General features: G+C 43.5%; 2 protein-coding genes across 4 annotated transcripts; one reads left to right on the forward strand and one right to left on the reverse strand.

Moving 5' to 3' along the window:
- Window positions 1-809: 809 nt before the first annotated feature.
- LOC144934974 (cyclin-J-like) lies at window positions 810-7,597 on the reverse strand. The gene is made up of 7 exons (XM_078861239.1): window positions 7,554-7,597; window positions 5,073-5,195; window positions 4,351-4,561; window positions 4,116-4,273; window positions 3,030-3,225; window positions 2,443-2,602; window positions 810-1,368 (listed from the first exon to the last, which is right to left on the reverse strand). The coding sequence occupies exons 2-7, from the start codon at window positions 5,136-5,138 to the stop codon at window positions 810-812; spliced, it is 1,350 nt and encodes a 449-aa protein (XP_078717365.1). The 5' UTR covers window positions 5,139-5,195; window positions 7,554-7,597.
- Window positions 7,598-9,641: 2,044 nt separating this feature from the next.
- Window positions 9,642-19,986, forward strand: LOC144934975 (core histone macro-H2A.1-like). 3 transcript variants are annotated; one of them, XM_078861241.1, is made up of 5 exons: window positions 9,642-9,775; window positions 12,634-14,815; window positions 15,840-16,064; window positions 17,008-17,226; window positions 18,724-19,986. In XM_078861241.1, the coding sequence occupies exons 2-5, from the start codon at window positions 12,713-12,715 to the stop codon at window positions 18,811-18,813; spliced, it is 2,637 nt and encodes an 878-aa protein (XP_078717367.1). In that variant the 5' UTR covers window positions 9,642-9,775; window positions 12,634-12,712; the 3' UTR covers window positions 18,814-19,986. The 3 variants fall into 3 exon arrangements, with proteins under 3 accessions (XP_078717367.1, XP_078717366.1, XP_078717368.1); XM_078861240.1 differs by lacking the exon at window positions 9,642-9,775 and adding an exon at window positions 10,416-10,428; XM_078861242.1 differs by lacking the exons at window positions 9,642-9,775; window positions 12,634-14,815 and having other exon boundaries at window positions 15,573-16,064.
- The last annotated feature ends 2,866 nt before the right edge of the window (window positions 19,987-22,852 follow it).

Consider the following 22,852-nt stretch of genomic DNA (forward strand, 5'->3'; position numbering starts at 1 on the left):
GATTCTGAATCTAAATGTTGTTACACAGTCACACACAGGATTAAATGTGCCATTTAAAGTGTAAATAATGACAGCATCACACCCGTCTGTAGCAGTATATTTTACATGTCGATGCAGAAAACTGCGAACCTGACTTTGTCATCCCTACAATTACGCGTAATTTCCTTAATACACATTCTTCCTGAGAGGTGCGTAAGTGATAAGGACGTAATATATAAAAACAAGTAGAAAACATAGTTCGCACTGTTTATTGGAAGTGTCTGGATGGCTTTGGGCTAACACTATGCCCCGAAACAGAGACATGAGATTGGTACAAATTCCATGCATGGTTATTTGTTTTCTCAAATATTGTTATGGCTAAACAGATGGCACATTATGTTCAGTGTATTTGGTAATGTTGTTCAGTGTAGCGCAGTGATAAAGTGTCCAACCTATAACTAGAAGGTTGCCAGTTCAATTCCCACACAGAGGTAGATTCTATCATTATTCCTCTGGGATTGATGCAATAAGTACCGCTTTGTGGAAAGGCAATTATAGCTTCATAGACATGTCCTGAAAATATCTTTATTGGCTAAGAAACTCCCATGAAAATAAGCATCAATCAATGCTCACTTAAGCTTGAAGACATTTTTGACTTGTCTATTTGGCCATTTTATTTTATGGCCAAATATAAATGGCCAGAGCGGAGCTGTGTCGAACAGCATGGCTTTTAACTGAAGGCCCACCCCATATTTGTTGGCGTTTGGCTGGCCTCTTGACCAGTGGAAGTCGGTTTGCGATATCATGGAGGCATGCGGCATGACGCCTCATTACTTTAAGTTTGCAACCGTCACGGAGATTTTGCGACGCTTTGATTGCTGGTAATCTACAGGCTCGCTGGAGCCCCCAGCTTGCTGACCAAAGCTCTGAGGAGCTGAGCTTTGACCAACACTTGCTCTGTGTTCTGCATTCCTCAAATCGGTGCCCTGCCGAGAACGCAATATCAAGTACTGCATCGCCTGCTGATCTATCTGTTGTGTGGCTTGATGGCCAGACTCCTGCTGACACACGGCTTGCGTGGCCAAATCGTGGTTCTCCGCAGTGTTGCCAAGGGTCTCTTTGCAGAACAGCAGCGGCTCCATCTCCTGATCCACCTCCACAGGTGGCCGTAGCATCTGCACCGGCTTTGGCACCGGATGCTTGGCTGGCACGAGGCTACGTGGGCACAGCTTTAGTACACATCGCTGCTGCTGTGGCGGCTGCTGCTGTTTAGTTGACTGGTGAAGAGGCACATGTGGTACAGCTGAGGCTGAGTGGGACGGCCGCTCTGAGTGGACAGCAGGCTTTTCCTTACACTCCATAACCTGCTTCCAGTTGAAGTTGTATTTACTGAAGGGTTTAAACACAGGGAGAGGACGCAGAGTTAGAAAAGACAGGTCCATGCCTGTGGGTCTAATCATGTTAGGTTCAAACCCATCTTGTAATCCTTGAACCCAATATCACACCGTGTCCTTGACAGCAATATAATAAAAACACATAGAATGTACTGCAGTAATTAACACCACTACATAGTACTGTTGTTTGTAGTAGTTTGTCCTCAATATAGCGTAAGTGGTAACAACCGTGGAGCAAAATCTGAAAACCATACTCCCCAATCTCAAAAAATTAAGAGTGTGCAACTTAGTATTGTTATTTTTAAATCACGGTTGCTAAGCACAGGCCCAAAGGCCCAAAATACCAAGAAGCCATCAACAGCACGATAAGAAGGTCTAATCGTTTAGAGTTCATCTGCTTTTTTAATTCAGCAAGGTTATGAGAAACCTCAACCATAAGGGGCCATCTACCAATGAGTCACAAGGCACCATGGGTATGCTGGAGCCCCTCACTGAGTCTCAGGGCATCCATGATGGACTTGGATGCATCCACCAATGATGCATTGCTGCCCAAACCAATCACTGCTTTAAAATTAACTGTGAGTCAAAGGAAAGTGAAAGTGTCTCCCAGATCAAATGAGCAATGTCGGTGGGACTCATCACCACTGCCAGCATCGAGGTAGCCGTGTCAATTCAACATTCTTATGGTGGAGGCCAATATCTCCAGAGGAGAAATACTGTTGTCAAGTCGGTATCATAGAGACTAAAAAAAGAGGCCATTGTGCAACAGATGCCAAATATTAAAAAATATATATATCCACTATATGTGGATACCTGTGTGTGTGAATTTCACTATGATGCCAGATAACCTATATTTAATTTCCCTTAGGTAAATTCGGCTTTAACGAGTAACCAGTATGGTATGTAAACATCAACAGTGGAGAGAAATTAGCACATTACCACCTCGTGAGCCACAGCTCAGCCTTAATAGGTGCTCAGCCTTAATAGGTGCTCGCCAATGGCAGTTGTCCGAACAATCTACACGGTTACTTGGGGAAGCTTTGTTTTGTTTGTCGTGCAAATAGATCACCAAATCAGCTGCGACACGCATGGCAGGAGCATCTCCCAGGCAAGGCCGGTGCAGTGATGCATGTGCAGAGTCCACGCAGAGGCCAGCTTCACCCCAATACGGGCCAATGCTATGCTTGCAGCCGCCACCACGGATGGACGGAAACTCAGGAATACGTGGTCTGCATACATACATACACACAAAACAAACCTATGAAGACCGACATTTACACACCGCATTGAGTTACTCATTTGAGGCTGAGTCGACCTAGGGGACGCCCAGGACGAGTTCAGATAATCGTCACTGGTGTTAGCCGTGAGCGAGAATTGGACCAGGGTGGCCAGGGTCGTAGCACTAACTGCTACACTACCGCTCCCCTGCGTACAGGAATGACAGGCAGGCACACACACACATCAACACTTAAACACTCAAGCACCCAGTGAACATGGAACGTTGGGCCAACGGTGCCCTGACCATTTTAACCACATTCCAACATTGGAAAAATATATATATTCGGTGACATTTCAGGCATTGTCCCTTCTTCGCTGGTGATATCAGCATTGCAAGGTCGGTGCCTACGAAGTGCTCCTCTACAGGTGTGCGAGCACCTTGCAGGGAGAGCTGAAGGAAGTGGGCCATGTACTTGATCATGTACGCGTGCTGGTAGGACAAGGACGACTGCTGGTGGCCGTTTGAGCCTCCGGCCGCGGTGTCCTCACGCTTCGTCAGCCACAGGAAGTAGTCCACGTAGTGCGCCGCTGTGGGCATGCACAGGTTCCAGTTGAGTGTACGCAGCAGCATGAACTGTCCAGGAGAAAGGCAGACGGGAGAGTGGGCTGGTACAACACTGCTGCCATCACTCAATGAAGCATTCAGTCCGTCATACTGTTGTGTGTTGCCTGGAGGGTTTATTTAACGAGTCGGTTGATGCATGGCTCGCAAACAGTTCAAATGTCAAGGAGTCAACTCAGCCCTTCGTCTGTACGGGTAAATAAAATGCCTTTGTGAAAAGTTAACAATGATTGTTTTATGGAGAGACTGAGCCCCACCATAGGAAGGGAGAATTTCCTGCACTTGTTCAAGTGCTATGCAAATAAATGAGCACCGCTCCACGTTCGTTTGTCAGGTCTGCTGTGGTGATGTTATTCTGCAGCCTTTGCCTTCCTGTTATTTCGTAAGAAGACATTCTTCTATGTTCAAATTGGGGCTGTGCATTCTAATTTTCTACAGCATAATTAGTTGTCATGAAACAGTGCATAGACAGAGACGAAATTCTGGTGCAGGGCAGGAGAGAAAGAGATCAGAAGAAAATGGAGAAAGAACATCCGAGCAGTTGATCTCCTACAACGATGGTACTTCTGGCTCAGAAGAATGATGAATCAATGTATTAATTAAATTCATTCATAATGCTCATGTTGGCACGGTTGGCTATGTACGGTGCGAAAGAAGTTCAAGATGCATGCTTACGTGTCAACTCCTGCGATGTAACTTACATTCTAATCTCACATTTAGGCTCACGGAGCAGAAAATAAGGAAACCGAGACATAATGAGGAAAAACACAAACAAGAGTGTAACAAAAACAAGACAAAACAATTGGTTCTTGAATCAAATCGTGACCTTGAATCATGATAATGCATGGAACGGTTCTGGGGATGAAACATTGCATGCCGAATTAATAGGGGCGTGCAGCTACCTCTGTCTGTTGCAATTCCTTCTTGGACAGACTCAGTCCTCGAGTGGTCATCACCTCCAGGCGGTTCACCCAGTCCAGTCGTGGTACCTGCTCAATCTTCTCCTCGAACTTGGCTGTGCAGGGTGTCAGGAGCACACATGCGGACGGTGATCGAGCAACTAAGCGTGCAAGTGAGAGGTGAGCGAGTGATCGAGTGGGTGGGTAGGTGGGTGGGCCACGTGAGCCATTGACCGACCTGCTATAATCAAGCAGCAGATTGAGGAGGTGTAGAGGCAGCGGACAGTGATGTTGTGCCGGTCCATGAACACGTCCAACATTGAGATGGCCAGGTGGTGAGTGGCCATGCTCAGCTGCAGGTGCTCGCTCAGTGTGGCCAGGAGGTCAACGAAGTAGCGACGCAGGTGCAGCTGGGACGAGCGTGCATACAATCGAGGCAGTGACAGCTCCTGTGAGGGAAGAAGAAGAGGACACGGGGTTGGGAGGGCAGTTGAACGCTATTGAGTTGGTTCAAGAGGTCACGTGTTTGAAACGATAATAGATTATTCTGGGGTCTAAGGGGGCTATGTGCCTGGTTATGGTGGGCCATAGCATTTAATTTTCGCCATCACGCAGACCAAGAATGACAAAAACCACAGCCAAAGTGTCTCCCTGTTCAAGGGAGTGAAATATGGCGTTTATCTCATTTGGTAGTCCTCAGCCTTTGATGGTGAAAAAAATCAGATTAATAAGGTGAGAGATTCGTACCTCCAAAGCACAGCCACTTTTATTTTTCCACAAGGTACCGTATTACTCATTTTATAGACCCCGGAGAGATAGGGGGCTGGGTTGACCCCCTGACCAGGATTGAACTTGCAACCTTCCAACTGCGAGTTGAGCACTCAAACGTACGTGCCATATAATCAGTTCATAGGATTTGTGTTTGTGTGTAGGAGGCCTATTAATGAGCGAGACTGATACCTTCTCTCGAAGAACACGGTAGATGTCATCTGCCAACTCTCCTTGCCACCATTCGCTTTTGTCCATGTCTTGTTTCGTCGCTCGCGCCTCGTGCTCAGAGTTTATTATTTGGACAGGCACGTGCTGGATGCACACAAATATTCAGAAGTGGAGTTATGGAGGCACAGGTGGTACACGGTGTTTTTTTGAATGACTATATCTCACAACTTTCCCTCAACAAAGGAGCGATATCTCAAGTCTCAAATAGAGTTGATGACCTAGGGATTTGTCATCCACTGTTTCATTTTGGTAATACGGTGAAAGTACATGGTTGTGTGGACATTTTTTTTTATTTTACTGTGGATAACAGGATGAAAAACTCATCTTTTGCACAAATTAATTCACCTACCATAGAGTGCCCCGAAAGCCTCTTAAATAAAATAAATGTCACCGTCCAAAAAACTAGAAACCTGCCCAAGATTGGTTCAAATAATCTTGGTGGCCAACAGTGATTAAACTGGGTTCTCATTTATAGCCTGGTCACAAACGACTGCACGAAAAAAAATATCGAAACTGGTTTTATTGCCTCTGATACACAGGGTGTGCTGCTCTGTGAGATAATAACATCGATTCTGTCTCATTATGTGATGACGATAACACAATTTGGAATGGCAAAAACACAAAATGAAAAAGATATTCAGAAAGTATAATACACATTAACTACATCCTGTTCAGATTTTAGTCGTGTCAAAAAGTAAACATGCCTCCTTACTCAAATGAGCAACTCGGCAGCAGTAATCTTGTTTGGCAGTCATGAGAAGGCAGAGGAAATTGCACGTTCCTATGGCAGGCATCAGCTCTATGAATTGGACAACCACTCTTGACTTTCAAAGTGGAATCATTTAATAAAAAAAAAACACCTTGAGTGCGCATGGACTAATTTGAAGTGAGTCTGACGAGGATGAACTGCCAATCTCCCAATTGCGAATCCAGTGGTCTAGCTACAGCACCACTTAAACAAACCCAGATTGTAAGCACGATTTTAAATCAGGTGCAACAAACTGATAAAAAATATATTTTAGATGCTTTATTTAAATATTTTGGAAAATGCACCTCAATTTTATATGGCAGTTTTCTCTTCATACCCTAATTTTCGAAAATGTTGTTAAAGTGTTTGGCTGTGTGGCATTGTGGCAGACAACAACGTATGGGTTTTTGTTTTAAGACTTGTATTTTTTTATTTAAACTGGGAGAAAGCCCACTGAGACAACCTTTTTCATTTTCTTTAGCAATTAAAGCCTGGATAATAAAAATTATATACTATTACCACAGGCTATGCCATAGGAGGGTGGAATTTCCACCACTGGTTTATGGGCACCTCATACTCAATAGAGCATGAAGAATATATGCAGAATTTTCACAACACTTGGAAAAATAAACTACATTTGCGATTTTTGCAAAAAAAACACAATTTTCTATGCGTCAGAAAAAATGTATTTGTTATTTACACATGTGCAAAATTCTAAATGTATTTGCTTGAGCAATGTCGATTATATTATTGATGATGATATCTTAAAGTGCTCATACTGAACCGGTTTCCAAACCTCTCATACTCACACCCTACCCCCACTATGCATGTGGATAATGTAAAAATTAGTACTCTTAGGATGAAAAAAGAGTACTTCCAAACACTGTCCATTATTACATGAGAAGGAAAATTATACACATTTAAATAAAAACGACCAATAGCACCTCACATTAACAGTGAAACTGTGATTGTTTCAACACCTCAATATACCACAATATATTTGAAATATATCAAGTCTCAATGCTTTCATTGGAAATATGAATAACGAAAGCAGTATGATGTGATGTAAGTATTGTTTACGAGTAGAATGTATTTTTTTTTCTTCTTGGTTCTTTCGGTAAAGTCACGTAGAAGGGAAGTAATAAAATAATTAAAATTAAACATAATAAAATAATTCTCACGACGTTTCGGCCACAACGCAAGCAGCGACGCTGTCGCCTCGACAGACCTGGTTTCACCTGAGGATGGCTGCTTGCGTTGTGGCCGAAACGTCGTGAGAATTATTTTATTATGTTTTATTTTTATTATTTTATTACTTCCCCTCTACGTGACTTTACCGAAAGAACCAAGAAGATGAATCCCTGCAGTCACGAAAGCTTTAACTCGAAGAGTAGAATGTAGTTTTTAAAAGCTCATGTTTTGGAAATAAAAAAAAATTAAAAAAGATATGTCTCAACGAGTTATCACTTGGTTATCAATAAAGGTATTTTTTGACAATGATGATGATACCAGTTGACGAAAGAAATGTACATTCCATTAAAGAGATTATGAATGTTACAAACAATTGCCGGTAATACACTGCAATAAAAATGTGTATGCATTTTTGCAATCATAGAAACGGCATTACACCAAAGCCTTGCAACGCTTTAGAATACACGTAACACATCAGGTACAAAACAAAGACTTATATTTACCTTTGGAATTAAATTGCTTTTGCAATTTAGAACTCCAGACTCATTTCCAGTATTGTGCATCCAGAGCAATGTTTGGCTTATGAAGAGATGGCTCTTGGTTCAGGCAAAGAGTTTCAATGCAATGGAATGTGAGATTAGCGCAATCTGAAACCAGATAATATATTGTCTTTCCAACCACACCTGTATGGAATGTAATTTGTGCCCTCTTTAACCTTTTAATGACTTATTAGGAAGAATTCTCAACAACAATGAGATCAATTGATGTCATCAGCCACAGAAACCCATGCACACACAATGGGACGTTTTTTTCACTTCACATTTAGAAACATGCGGTTTAGACTTAGTATTTGGCTGCTATTAATTCCCACATGATGCTAAGCCACTTCGCTGCGCTATCATTTGTGGCCAGGTCTCTTCTGAAAAATAGCTCAGTGGGCCTTACCTGGTAAAATATGAAATAGTTTAGAAATAGTTTTGTGTCAATTAAAACCGCAAACATTATCTTTTCACTCTCAATCGTTCATAAATAAACTAGCAACATACAGCGTGAGTTTAAAATCAATAAGTAAAATTGCGTAAACTGCACTCTGAGTGAAAAAAGTTCAAATGTGCAATATGTATTTCCAAGAAACTTTCACGACAATGCACACATCATTTGAAAGCTCCCATTAAGAACAACATGCAAAAGTAACTTGCACTCTAGCTCCCTGATTGGGGGGCGCTCCTCGAGCACCAGATAGTTTCCCATCAGACGCAATGCCACCCTCGTCCCACTAAGTAGCGCGCCACTCGTTGCAAGTTGTGGTGTGTAAGGATATTACATTTTTTACACATTTTTTAAACATCTGTTGATACGGTGTGTGTGGGGGTGTGTGTATCGTGAGGTGGGGAGCGATAGTGCAGCGGTTAGCGCGCTGCGCTATGAACCTGGCGACACGAGTTCGATTCCTGCTCACGGCCAACACCAGTGACGATTATCTGAACCGGTCCCGGGCCTCCCCTAGGTCGACTCAGCCTCAAATGAGTACCTGGTGCGGTGTGTAAACGTCGCCACTAGGGAGACAAAGGCGGTCGGGCGTGGTGCTGGCCACCCACCCCCTCGTGTACCGTTCTGGCCTTCATAGGTGCTCGCTAACAGCACTTGCCCCTACAGTCTGTTAAGGCTATACGGGGGATCTTTGATCGTGAGGTAGGGAAGGGGGGGGGGCAGTGTACAGGGCGGTCCAGATTTCTTGTGACCCACAATTAAAAAACATTTTCCTGTGCATATTGAATTGCATTTTAAACTAACCTTACCTTAAATATATATGACATTTTTGATCATTACATGAGGGTCACAGGACATCTGGACCGCCCTGTAGGTGTTGGAAGAACGTGTCTTCACGCATCGAGCAGCCCCCCTTTCTCACATGCCAACGTTATCTCAACGTTTCCATGCTTATACAGCACTAGGACGTGTCTCCTCCCCAGTGGAGTGGCTTTTTCCCCCAAGATTGGGGCATTGGTGCAGAGTAAATACTTGCATGAAGGTGCAGATACAGCTAACCATTCACTTTGTGAACAGTATATAGTCCTGAAGGGGCTTCATCCTGATTTTCTCTATAACAGCTCATACAGTACCTGCCTAAGGCACAGAGCATTTGTTTGGCCTGTGGCCCTCAGACCCGTGCAACCAGTTTCAGAGATAATCTCGACTCAATGCTGACAATTCCATAAACCGAAGTGTAAGTTTTCACCGATATTTTTACACACCCGGTCCATGCGATTATTCCCACTCGGACAATACTGCACTCCCCTTCATGTGAGACCTGCCTTTTGGCAATAAAAAGAGCAACTCTTTAAACTTTTTTTTTATAACTGATACTCTGAAACACATGCGGGCCTTCACCTCAAACGGGATTTGTGTTTTTCTCCTGAAAATGTATTTTAAAAAATGTAGCTCACACCCATCTGCCGAGTGTATTCTTGTAAACACAGCCGCTAGGGCCATCGTTGCACGCAAGTTAAAAGCAGGATGTGAGTTGGACGCAACAAGGAAGTGCAACTTCCCGTGCTCGTGGTTTCACTTTGATGGCCAAAGTGGACAGCCCCCACAAGAACATTGTCGTGACCACAACACCGATTCTGTACTAAAACACCCCCCCCCCCCCTTTAATCGTAACAACTTCAGAGATTTGTTTTTATCCAGTGCGTTTGTAACAACTCAACGTGGTCGAGGCGAGGTAAGTAGCTCACTCTTTTTTTTACTTACAGGTGTTTTATTTATTTAGTTCCTAGAGCGCACGTTAGCATCGCGGCTGCCTGACCTCCCCGCGAAGCCTGCATTTTTGTTTATTTTCGGCCCCCACAAGTTCGGCGTTTGACTCCATCACCCGGGTCTCATCATCTCCGATCTCGGAAGCTAAGCGTGGGTTTTGTTTTTGAGCCTGGCCAATGCTTGGATGGGCCACCAATCCATTATGGGCGTTAATGACTGCATGGGGAAGGGGGGGGGGACGCAGTAGGCAGCAGAAAGTAGTGGAGAAAAGTGTAATGTTGTACTCTACATGTATTGCACCCACCACGTCTGTTCGTTCGCCTTCAAACCCGAGCTGACCAGCGTGGTGAAGTATGGTCGCAAAGGGTGTACATGGTGCGCTAGATGTCCTGTGACCCACCATTTAATTATCTAGAACTTAATATATTGTTTTAAGGATGATTTATTTGAGACAGAAATTAATCAACAATTTTCGGGGTCGATTAATTAGAGATCACAAGACCTCTGCACCACGCTGGACACGCACTTGCTGCGCCTGCCATAATGTGTGCGCCACTGAAGCTAAGCCTCGCTCGCAAGGATGTTGAGACACGATGAGAATGCTGGCTGGTGATTGTGGTCAGTCCTTGTATTTATAGAGAGCAATAACCTTATTTGTTTAAAATGTCGTATATTATATAGTACCTACTATGGTAACGCACATCTGTTTAAACAACGCGTTTGATTTCTCAGTAAAATGTGACAGCAAGGGCTAAAGACAAATTGTACTAGTTTGGTTTTATTCTTCTAAAAATGTATCTGCCCTGTTTTCAAGGTTCAGGAATCTAAAGCGTATGAAAGTTCCGTTGATTCCTAATATACTTTGACAGTCCTTAATCCCATTCGAATGATAATTTGGCGCAGGAATTAATCTTTGATTGGATTATGCTCATGACTATTTTGTTCAATGTGCCAGCAACATTTCAGACTGCAATTTAACTTTTATACAAATGAGTACGAATACATTTGGATGACTGAAGGTCTGTCTATTATGTATCTATTAATAGGCCACTGTTCGCACGGACATTGTAATCAAACTGTTGAGCAGGAAACATTTTTCAAATGTCATTCTCATCAGGCCCTGTGGTGCAGTCTCCAGCTCTCAATTATCTACTCTCTCTCTGTGACTTACAGGTGCTGAAACGTTGCCTATTATCTATTTTTATTTTAAAGGAAGTTATTGACCAATTTGTTGAGTTTTTTTTGTATCGTGTAAATGGTATGTTTTAACATAAATATAATAATGTTTTATATATATATCCAATGCTGTCAGTTCAGTACAAAATGTAAATACAGTTTTGCCATCGTAAGCCCATACCATGGCATGTCAACAAAAACACAGGCCACGATGAAATACGTACAATACTGTGATGCTGTCATTTAGTAACTATGAACGTACAACAATAATGATGCACATTTCAGTTTACGTTTGAGCTTTATATATCAAGATGGCAAGAAGGTCGGTGGCAGCTCTAAGGGGGCACTTGCACATCCATCAAGGCAATGTGTGACTACATCTTACGAGGTGTCACTGCATCAATCGTAGCACGACACTTAAAGACCTATTGTCCGAGTTTGTACCAACAGTGCACAAATACTTTTAGAACTCGTTCAACGACATTGTTTAACCGCTCAGTGGCAGCGAAGAAGTTGCCGAATTCCATCAAGTGATTGGCGACACTGATAGTGAAACAGGACCAACGTGTCAACGTGTCACAACGTTGACACGTTTAAAATGACCACCCACTTATAAGAGGAATACACACCTCGTGGTGCTAACATTGAGTATGAATGCGTTGTGATCCAAGCTGCCATATTGTACGTGTTTGTAAGGGCAAAGCCACGGCTCAAAGTCAAAGCTCTTCTAAACATAATATGAGCACAATAAGTTGAGCAAAGGTCTGTGGGTATCTCTGTTGAACCAGCTAATTGCACACTCCTAAGCAGGGTGCCATTGTCAAAGGTCCACTCCTCGGGCGACGGAGAGATAAACTATATTAGCCTTTCAACAACCTGCACTGACCAGGGTGGTGAGACATATCATAATAAGGAAGCTTTCACCCAATGTAAGTTTGGCAACAACTTAACATAATAATTGAACTAATAACAGACGATTACCTTATTAAGTAACAGTATATGCACTTTAAAATAATCATGCATTATACTTTGCGAAGCCTCGCCGAGTCTCGAAAATATTGTTCAGGGTGTATCCTGCTGCAGTTGGGGCGTTTCGCTAATTGCAATAACAACGATTGCTTGGCTTGTGTGAGAAAACCAGCTCGTCCGGAAGAAACCGGAGTACCCGCAGAAAACCCACTACGCACAGGACGGGGTGCTTCGCATATAAATAGTTGAGAATCCATTGATGTATTGTACTTCAATGTCTTGCCCACCTCAGAGTCAGCTCCCGATCCAACAACTTCAGTTATTAACCGGGTTCAACTCTGGCATTGTCAATAACAAACGATGATATGAGCTGGATAATAACACCACCCCCACTCACGGCAGGGGATGACAACTGAAAGTACAGATCCAGGGAAATCCCCCAACTGTAGCATAGCACGTGCAGCCCGTTCCCAAAGCGGCAGGGACCAGAGTATCATTGTGGCATCATGCGGTGCTCATTTTCCCAACCCCGGAAAAAATGATGGAGTTTTGTTAACCATACCTAGGGGGTTTGAAGGATTCTGTTGTGTTATAAATTGTTATCAGCATGCTTACACATACGGGTGGATTTGATGCGCATGTAATGTGCCTGCAATTTGTTGCGTGCGTTCTTCATAGATTAATGTTGGATCAACGCTGAAGAGGCTGGGAGGACATTTCATTACAGCTAATTCGCAAAGCAAGCAACATCATCATCATGGCTAGGCGATGTCACCTGTATGAGGAACTTGATATCCATCGCATTGACCTTCACCTGGAGGTTCCCACTTATGAACTTCTGCAAGAACAGCTTAATGCCAAATTTGCAGGGCAAGTGGAATTCGCCATGAATCACAAGACGTCCAAGTTGAGAATGAAAGGAAGTGAAGATCACGTTGAAAATGCCTCGCAGTACATTGCATCCAGCAATAAGCACATTGTGAAGAGCAGGTGTAAGCTTAATCATTTTCTCGAGGAATTCTTGCAGTCCACCGATCTTGCGCAGTTTTCACAAAAGCATTTAAAAGAAAATGGGATCAGAGCAGTTTGTGCCAATGATTGCGACGGGGTGTACGTGTGGTCCCTGAAAGATCACCTCGAATTAGCCGATGCCACGTTGAAAGAAGCCCTCAAAGGCTGGCCATTCCCACTTACAGAGGAGCATGCACGCATGGCAAGCGGTGAAGACTGGGGCATATTTTTTAAACAATTGGAACACAAGTTTTCCGTGAGCCCAATGAGTTCGTGCAAATTCACTTTTGAGAAGAACAGTGATGACTTTTTCGCTTCTATATACATCGCTGGGTATGCAACCGCTGTCTATAAAGCGGAAAGGGAGTTGGCCAACTTCTTTAAGCAGCACACCAATGGAGAAACAAACACTTTAAAGGGCAAATCCCCATCTGCACGAGTGAACAACCATCTCGGACTAAACGATGGTGCAGAGTTTAGCCAGTTACAAAGTGACGCTATGGAAAGCAGCAGACTGAACAATAATGATGTTCCCTTGTATGCAACAGTAAATAAACTTAAAGTACTAAAGGATGGTGCAGAGTTTAGCGATTTACAGGGTGGCTCTGTGGACGATAGCAGACTGAACGGTAATGATTTCCCTTTATATGCAACAGTCAATAAACGCAAAGAACTAAAGGATGGTGAAGAGTGTGGTGAGTTACAGGTAAACAAACATCAAGGAGCGAAAGACGGTGCACGATTTAAAGAGTTAGGAAACGGCTATGTGGAAATAGGTCCGTTGAACTTGAACGAGGACCTTTTATATGCACAAGTAAACACACATTCAGGACAAAAAGATGACAAGCAGTTTGGAGAGCTGCAAAGTGACCCTGTGAAACCATACATATTTAAATATGAGCCACTGTATGAGTCAATTTCATTTTCAGGAGAAGACGAAGATAATGCTTCAAAAGAAAGTGAGGAGTCGAGTGAGTTACAAATTGATGTTCTTCTCTCTCACATGAACCCCATTTTAAAGAATTCTTTACTGGTTACACATAAATTGCCAGGTGGCCGCTTCTTGTACTTGCACATTGGAGACATGCTGACAATGCCTGTAGATGTCATGGTGAATGCAGCAAATGAAAATCTGGACCACATGGGAGGCTTAGCGAAAGCCCTGTCTGATGCCGCAGGCCCCAGCCTCCAGAGAGAAAGCAACGGCCACGTCAAGAAGCATGGCAAGGTCCCCTTTGGAGCAGTGGCCATAACTGGGCCGGGCCGATTGCCATGCAAGAAGGTGTTCCATGTCGTCGGGCCACAGTGGACAATCCGAGAAAACAGCGCCAACAACGGACAAGTGGGCATCAGGCGTCTGAACATGGCCATCGTGAGTGCTTTAGAAGCGGCTGAAGAAGAGGGGTTTAATTCCATCGCTCTCCCTGCAATAAGTAGTGGCATTTATGGATTCCCTGTGCCACTGTGCGCAAAAACAATTTACACAGCGATATTAGTGTACTGTGGGAAGACCAAGAACTTTCCACACACACTCACTAACATTCATGTCATCGATCTGGGGGATGAGTTTGTGATGGAAATTATGAATCTCACGCAAGAAGGCAACGATGATGTCATTCTGGCGCATGGCTCGTCCGACCACCTAGGCACAAAGCATGGTGATTCAGAAACCCAAGAACACAGAGGATTAATCGACAGTGGATTGCCGCAAAATCAAGGCTTTGTAAATAACGAAGAAAAACACAGAAGCGGGGTTGCTCCAAATACGTGCGAGAATGAGGAAAACACATTCATGACTCGTGAAGGAATAAAAATAACAATTGCAACTGGTAATATTGAAGACCAAATGGTAAGTAGATTCCTTAATCGTTCTGTTGCCTAACAACCAAGGATTAAATATCAAGGCTTTAAGATTGTGTTAAAGAGTGCGTGGGGTATAATCATCTATAATTTTGGACTTCTGCAGAAAATGACACAGCTGGAATGTTTTGTAAAAGTGATTCCTCCAAAGTCATGTCATACCTGTCAACCCCTTATCAGTGCTCTACCTTATTACAGACCAATTCAGGCCTCATTGGTCACCCCTTGCCCCTTATACATCTCAACGTTCATCCTACAAAGTCCCATTACAAGGGAGACAAACACAAACACAGAGACTTTGTTTTTTGTTACAGCCAACTTGCAGGTTAGGTGCCCGCATTGAAACGGCTGTACGCCGTATGGACCTGGAAGCTCGATTTCCCTGTACAAGAATACGGGTAAAACCGTATGTCACGTAGTGTTGTTGGGGTGTGCTAAACAGAGAACCATTTGACAGCCAATGATCAGCTAAGGGAAGGGCAAGTATGGCTTGCTGCTGGCGTTAATGTGTCAAGATGCTGGCTCCACCCACAGGCAGAGCTGACCAATCACGCTCTGATTCTTCTTCCACACACATGCTCATGTGTCATTCACTTCACCATCTGTGAAGGTGTGGTACCACATTTGCATGCAAAGGGGCAAATACCGCAGATTTTTTTTTTTTGCGAACGTGAATAAGTCGAGTCGTGCTTGAGTGTGACTATCCTAAACAACAGGCTGTTATCGCCTGCAGGGTTTCATGGTGGGCAGAGGGCAAATGCACCAAAATCCATTACTGTAGTGTCCTTCTGTGTTCCCACGTCTGTGTTAACCAAATTGCCAGCGTGATGAAGCATGGTCTAATCATGCCTAGGATCCACAGAGCACAGAGAGGCCCTCATCCAGCGGTGGATGAGCACAAGGGGCGAGGATTGAGCCGACTCCCAACCATAATTAATGTTTGTGCCTAGAGAGTCACGTCAACTCATGGCGCATGATGAAGTTTACCCCTTTTTTGAACATTTTATTTTCAGACTGACGTCATCGTGAACACGCTGTCCCCCAAGATGGATCTCAGCATGGGGAGCGTTTCATCTGCGCTCGCTCGCAAGGGCGGGCCGGACCTCCAGGCAGCCGTGAACAAAAAAAAGATGTTGCTTTTGCAAAACCATTTTGAGACAGAACCAACGGGTGATTTATCCTGCAAGAGGGTTTACCACGTGATCCTTCAGCTTGCATACAGAGAAAACTGCACCGAGGTAACGTTTGCCTTTTTGGTTGTGATTAGCGTTCACATGACATAATGCAGTAATTTACAGGTAGTTGTGTTATCATTGTTAAGAAATATGGTTGGTGTTACAGGCACCATTTAACGTGTTTCTCCAGCAGCAGACACTGCTATTTTTTATTATATACAGCAGAACTCTTCTTATCCATTCCCCTATTACCCGTGACTCCTATTATCCACGGTAGCTATAGGGTCAACGAGAACCCCTGTTAACTGTGGCCCTCTTTTTCCTATTCGCGATTAGCACAATTTTGCTCAGTTCATAGCAAAGCTGCTTTATTTTTACCCACAATTTTCTCTGCGGATGAATGGAGTCGCACCCCAAATTCATTTGATTACATCACATTCTCTCTCCGCAGAATTTCCCTCCACAACAATGATGAATTTGTTTTTGTATATTACGTCCTTTACACCGGCTAGTTTCAGAGCCCCAAAGCTCACTGTGAACATTTGAAAGGGCACCCCCAGTGGCAGCTGTCTCTGTGGGCACAAGTTGTCTGGCTCTCCTGCTCCACTGCGTAACAATTTGTTTCAGTTATCGATGATTACAGAAGATCTGACTGGGTAATCACCGTGGTTAGAATGCTCAACTCACAATCAAAAATGTGTGAATTTAATTCCCGGTTAGTGACTAGGTCTGATGTCCATCTATGCTCGATCAAATGAATACCACTTGGTGGGTGGTGGTTCTATTGCAAATTTTACCCTTGATAATTGTTTTTTTACTGGCAAATGAGGTACCAATGGTGTAAATGTACCCTTGCCAAGAGAATGTGGAACCTCCTTCACTGGTTCAGGCCTGCTCACGGCAATGCTCGCCATCCCATTGTTTACTTGGAAAAAACACTTTAACATCAACGAGTACTGTATTAACATGGAGATTTTAACGTGTGATTTTTCTGCACTCTTATCAGCTGAGAAAGACAGTGATTGGCTGCCTGAAGCGGGCACATAAGGCCAACATGAGGTCCATCTCCTTCCCGGTGATGGGCAATGGCAAGCAGGGATACCGCCTGGAGGAGGTGGCAAAGTGCATGCTCCATGCTGCCATCTCATTCAGCGAGCAGCACAAGTTCTCATCGCTGCAGCTCATCCAGATTGTGACGCTCAGCACGGACAGCGCTGTCGTTCCCGTGAGTGCAATCTCACAGTTTGAGCTTGGGGAAAGCGCCGAGGACAACTTTAATGTTAAGCGGCGAACAATTAGGGCACTGTGGAGGAATGTGAATGTTATATTCCTGGTTCTTTCGGTAAAGTCACGTAGAAGGGAAATAATAAAATAATAAAGCAATACAATTCTCACGACGTTTCGGCCACAACGCAAGCAGCCGTCCTCAGGACAGTTCTGTTCTTCACCTGAGGATGGCTGCTTGCGTTGTAGCCGAAACGTCGTGAGAATTTAATTATGTTTTATGTTTTTTATTGAATTATTTCCCTTCTACGTGACTTTACCGAAAGAACCAAGAATATGCATCCCTGCAGTCACGAAAGCTTTATATCGAAAAATGTGAATGTTGCTATATCAATAGTATGGAAGATATAATAACATCGTTAAATGACGTCGCGAACGCTCAAATACAATCCTTCACACTTGTGTTCAGTTAAACGTTGGCCCTGGAAAAGAATGAAAAGCCAAATGTTTCAGACTTATTTTATCTCAATGCTAAATGTTTATTTACCAACTTAGAAGGTGGTGCTGTGATTAAAAGCACTTAACTCAAAGTCAGAAGTTTGTGAGCTCAACTCATCCAGGGATCCTTCTAGAATCGATGTAATGAGCACAATATTGGGACATCAATGGGCATTATGCCATGGTTTACTGATCCCCACCATATGAATGTGAAAAATCCACCACCCATAGAGATGAGAACTGCTGCACGCTTTGTTAACAGAGACACCTTGACTGGAAATGATCAATATTTTATTTCTAATTTTACCCCAAAGCTCACCATTAACAGTCGCTCGGCTGCGTTGCGAGCCTCTGTTGGTGAACGCTAGGCAAGCGACGAGAGGCAGTATTTTAAACATCCACCCAATACCACTCTTCCCCAGATCCATTGGCACAGATCATGCTTTTTTTGTTTTGTAAATCAACAACTCGGGGAGCACAATTCAAATGTAAGATCACGGCTGTCGTGGTACACAAGCATGCAGTGAAAGTCAAATTCGCGATAGGTGGCACATGAGCACAAAGCGCGGGGGTTTGGTTGCAGAAGTGTCGCTCCGAGATCGTTCGACTCTGCTCGACGTGATGCAGACCACATTTACCACACTGAAGACGACATGGCTCCACTTAATACAAATGACTTGGAATAAAATAGTTCACGCTGATTTTAGGGGCTACATTTGTGTAGATTGCTAGCACTTGGCCCGGGCTGAAGGATGGGCCCCCCTACGTCTTGAGTATAATTACAGAATAGTAGAATTGTAACGATGTACCCATTCGCTCCTCGGTGTTTCCATGCATTTTGACAATTCTGGATCGCAATTCCATTCAAGAATACGGTCGATGTATGTTTTAACATTGTGGTGAATGTGGTGGGCATGACCGAATCGTAAGTTGAGTGCTCTAAAAACAGAGTGATGTCCTGGCTGGATCAATTAAAATGTTAACAAATTTGTTTCGGCAGATGTTCCAAAAGGAAATCTTCTTCCTGAAGAATTCTTCACAAAGAAGCCAGCATCACGCCCGACAATGGAAACTGTTTCCTTTCCTTTAATGAAGTGAGGAATTGCTTGACCAAGTAATTCACGCTGGAGGAAACATACATGGGGTGGACAAGCTAAGAGAAGCAGATTCATTTGATTTGCATATTTGTAGGCCATTAAACGTACATATGCAGTATAAATCATGTGATCTTCAGCCTCGGCTCCTATTATCTCTGGGTCCTATTGGGTCCGTGTGTCTGTATTATTATCTGTAGCCCTATTCTTCGTATTATCCTCATTCATCTTCCTCTTTGTGAATTTCCACGGATAAGTGGAGTTCATCATAAATTTCTGATCAGTATCCATGTTTATCCACAATTTTTTTTGTCTGGATACGTTGAGTACATTTTGCGGAGAAAATCATGGCTAACAGAATGTGCAATGTTCAAGATAAGATTGACTCGAAATCTGAACTCAAGCTATGTGTAGGCCATTGCAGAACGACTTCTGTGCTCTGGGTCCTGGTCCGTGTGTCGTGGCATCAACCCGTGTAGTTGGTGGAGTTGATGGTTCGTGCATAGGTGGTGCCGTAATGTGAGTGAACCAGTCAAGTAGGATGCTGATCTTTTTGTTGCCAATTTACTTGTGTGGCATTTGGGAGTTTCCTCCTCAAGACTCTGGTCTTCAGCCCACGTGTGAAATACTTAATAAGAAATGCATAAAGTAACCCGTGGTGGAAAAGTTGTTTTAATAATAAATTCGTATTGTGTTTTTGTCAAAAGAAGTTATGAAGTTATGTTCAAACGAGCATCACCATATTCTAATCAAGTAATGAATAAGACTATTCTTTCAACGAAAGTATAAGATCATCTGATGATTTTTGTCTGTCTCTGTAAGATTTCAGTGACACCCACTTCTGACTAGGTAGTTTTTTACATATATAGAAAACTAACACACACTAAAATGTTAGTTGAATCTTCTGCAAATAATTGCACAGCATGTTTTATGACTTCACAAAATATAATAAAAGTATAGTATATTCTTGTTGATGTTATTAATTTATGAGAATATTCCACAATATTTATCAATTCCGATGTGTGTATACTTCATAATTGGTGGTATTTCATTGAGACACTTTAAGATTCTTTGAATGTTAGTTTGGTATCTTGATAAACTCCAAAAAAATTACAGTACTTTAGAAAAAGTTGTGTTTGTTATGCTTGGTAGTAAATGAGTCACTTTCATTGAATCACTGCTACTTGTAATCGCTTGTGATCTGGATGGAGTAGAGAGATTAAATGATGGGGAGAAGATTGATGAGCATTTGCCTCATTCCTCAATGCACACACTGCCTTAAGGTGGCCGATGGTTCACATACGTATCCCCATGATACGCAGTCGGACCACAAGTTCAAATCGCAGTCAGGGGGTACACTCAACTCATAAGGTCATTGAAATCAATAGCACCTTGTGGGCAGTCAGTAGTCGTCCTACGGGGAGACTTCGTCCCGGTAAAGGAATGTGGAATTCCTGTCGCTTTCTAAGGACCACCAGCCAAGTCACGTGCTACCTGTTTGAGCAGCAAGGCCTTGCATCATCGGAAGATGCTGGCCAAGTGGGAATTCCATAAAGACGAGGCAGGCTACATTTAAAAAAAAGGGATGCATAGTTTTGTTGAATTAAGAATATTGATGCCAGTTGCACGAAGTGAAATTGAAATTGCGGAATATTGACTGCTGTGCCAAGCGAAGTCGGTCCGCATTGCTTGCAGTCGTATCGATTTATATCCTCGAGCCTGCAATCAGCACTATTTGTTTACTCGAGGGCTTTCCGCAAAGGGATTCTCCGCGTGTGGCCATTGCCGTGTCGGTCGTTGTCTCGTGTTGAGTTTGTGTTGAGTTTATTTCCATTGACCAGGGTCACAGCCTGGAACGCTTGGATGAGGAAATGAGGAATCTCTGTTTTGAGGAGTAATAAGCCAAGAACGCAGCTGACTCAAACAGCCAGGTGTACACTCGGAGAGAGTCATCTGTGACACACAGAAACATTCAGCCGTTTGCATACAACCCTTGAACCTAGGACTCAAGACCACTGCCCGTTGGGCATGTGTGAGTGTCCACCTCTGCAAGGACATGTGAAGTGGAATCAAGCTAGACAGGCATGGGCAGCAGTAATTAAATTGTGTCTGTGTTTAGTTTATCGTACACTATGATCCAATTTGTATTAGTGTAGCATTTAAATGCGAATGTGTGTCAAGACGCCGTCCAAAATCATCTAACATGCATTACAGGGACCTTGAACCTTACGCAATATTTGTTTATGGTAAGGATGTGATTGAACACGCTTCATACAGAGAATAATCTAGGAAGTACACTTGGTATTTCCATCATTCTTACAGCGCAGTCGGGGAAACATTGCTACGCGTAATCTCAACCGAGTAATTTCCAGGTAACCTTTTAAATGTGGCACACAATGGCCGACTACAAATGACATCGAGGGATGTTTAATGTCCGCTGTGAAGCAGGCGACGATACATTTTACGGCCGATACGCGGGGTCCAATGTCACCGAAAGCCCCAACGTAGAAGACATTATGGGCAGATGAGAATGGCAAAAAGGCTTCAGTCGGCACTGCCCGCGTGGAGGGAGTTTTGAGACCACGGTGGCAGCAATGGGTTGAATATTTAACAGAAGGAGACTTTGGTTTCTCGAGCAGATGGCATGAAGGCGACACGAGAGGGGAAAGGTGGGACACAGTTTATACTTTAGAAATGTTTAAAAGCGACTGCAGTTACACAATATTATACCATTTGTTATTTCGGTCGTGGAGAGAGATTGGTGAGTTTCACGGTGAAGTGGGAAGGTTAGAAAAGGCAGAGTGCTGGGGAATTAAGACGTTTTGTGTCTATGTTTGTTAAACTTCCAAACTTGTCAAACCCATCACGGTTTACCACGTATTCTTGTACAAGGAAATCGGGGTTTCAGGTCCATACGGCGTACAGCCGTTTCAATGAGGGGGAAAACGACATTGTCTCTGTGTTTGTGTTTGTCTCCCTTGTGATGGGACTTTGTAGGATGAACGTTGAGACGTATAAGGGGCACGAGGTGACCAATAAGGTCTAAATTGGGCTGTAATAGGGTAGGGCACTGATAAGGGGTTACAGGTCTGACCTTCTTTCGCACCGTACGTAGCCAACCATGCTCATCGGAGGTGCGATTATTTCCAAACAGCACACACAATCGTCCACCTCAACTTTTGTGCATTTTGTAACAAACAAAAAACCGCCCCCATCGGCAGTTCCAGCAGTTTCCTCGGGAACTGCTGATGAGGCGGGGGGTGTTGCATGAAGCACAACGACTGCACGAACTTGTGTGTCGCTTGAGACTCGTAACTTTACGGCTGCATCCACCGGGAGGGGGGGAGGGCTCCTTTCCAGATCGATAGGGGGCGCTAGCTTTCCATTTAAAAAAAAAATATGCAGAATTTTTACATTTGGTAGTTCAGTTTTTTCAGTTTTCAGTTTCATTTATTAGGTGTAGCCCTGTGAGCCATTCGGCTCTTGAATCGGGTGCAACCGCAACAAACAAAAAAACAAAAACATGAACAAGAAAACATCTTAAAGTGACTATGCGCAAACAGAAAAATCCAGGAAAAAACTGCAAAGTCTTCCAGAAAAAAAAGCACCGTACACCAACGCTGTGCAAAGATCCCAGTGGGATGCAAGTCAAACAACAACAACAACAACAACCACAAGACAACTTAGATTAAAGCCATCATTCTAACTCCGTACTACAACAAACAAACATGGCCAAACCAAAAAACGTTTCGAAATCACCAAAATAAAGCCATGAAAGCAATGTAACAGTGATCATAGGAACTGTGACCGACCTTTCACAAAACCCCATCCCACCCGCCTCCCCCAAAGTACAGTACCAAAGCTATATTCACAGATGGGACAAGTCGCTAGATTGACAAGACGAAGCCGTACTAGCAAGTGGGTGAGAATGGTCGTTGACCTGCAGAATGGGATCTAACACTATTGTGAGCAGACAAGGCGACCGAAGGGAGTGGAGGATCGAACTCGTGGCGACAGCACGTGCAGAAACGCAGT

The sequence above is a fragment of the Lampetra fluviatilis genome, chromosome 12, assembly GCF_964198595.1.
Source record: "Lampetra fluviatilis chromosome 12, kcLamFluv1.1, whole genome shotgun sequence".
NCBI classification, from domain to species: domain Eukaryota; kingdom Metazoa; phylum Chordata; class Hyperoartia; order Petromyzontiformes; family Petromyzontidae; genus Lampetra; species Lampetra fluviatilis.

What these genes read in the sequence shown, in the direction of transcription:
- LOC144934974 (XM_078861239.1), bottom strand. Translation starts at nt 5,138, where the DNA reads ATGGACAAAAGCGAATGGTGGCAAGGAGAGTTGGCAGATGACATCTAC. An exon ending in CTGCTGCTTGATTATAGCAG is followed by an intron (nt 4,274 to 4,350) that starts GTCGGTCAATGG and finishes TTGCACGCTTAG; the next exon opens with TTGCTCGATCACCGTCCGCA. An exon ending in AGGAATTGCAACAGACAGAG is followed by an intron (nt 3,226 to 4,115) that starts GTAGCTGCACGC and finishes TCTCCTGGACAG; the next exon opens with TTCATGCTGCTGCGTACACT.
- LOC144934975 (XM_078861241.1), top strand. Translation starts at nt 12,713, where the DNA reads ATGGCTAGGCGATGTCACCTGTATGAGGAACTTGATATCCATCGCATT. An exon ending in GTAATATTGAAGACCAAATG is followed by an intron (nt 14,816 to 15,839) that starts GTAAGTAGATTC and finishes TTTTATTTTCAG; the next exon opens with ACTGACGTCATCGTGAACAC. An exon ending in CGGACAGCGCTGTCGTTCCC is followed by an intron (nt 17,227 to 18,723) that starts GTGAGTGCAATC and finishes TTGTTTCGGCAG; the next exon opens with ATGTTCCAAAAGGAAATCTT.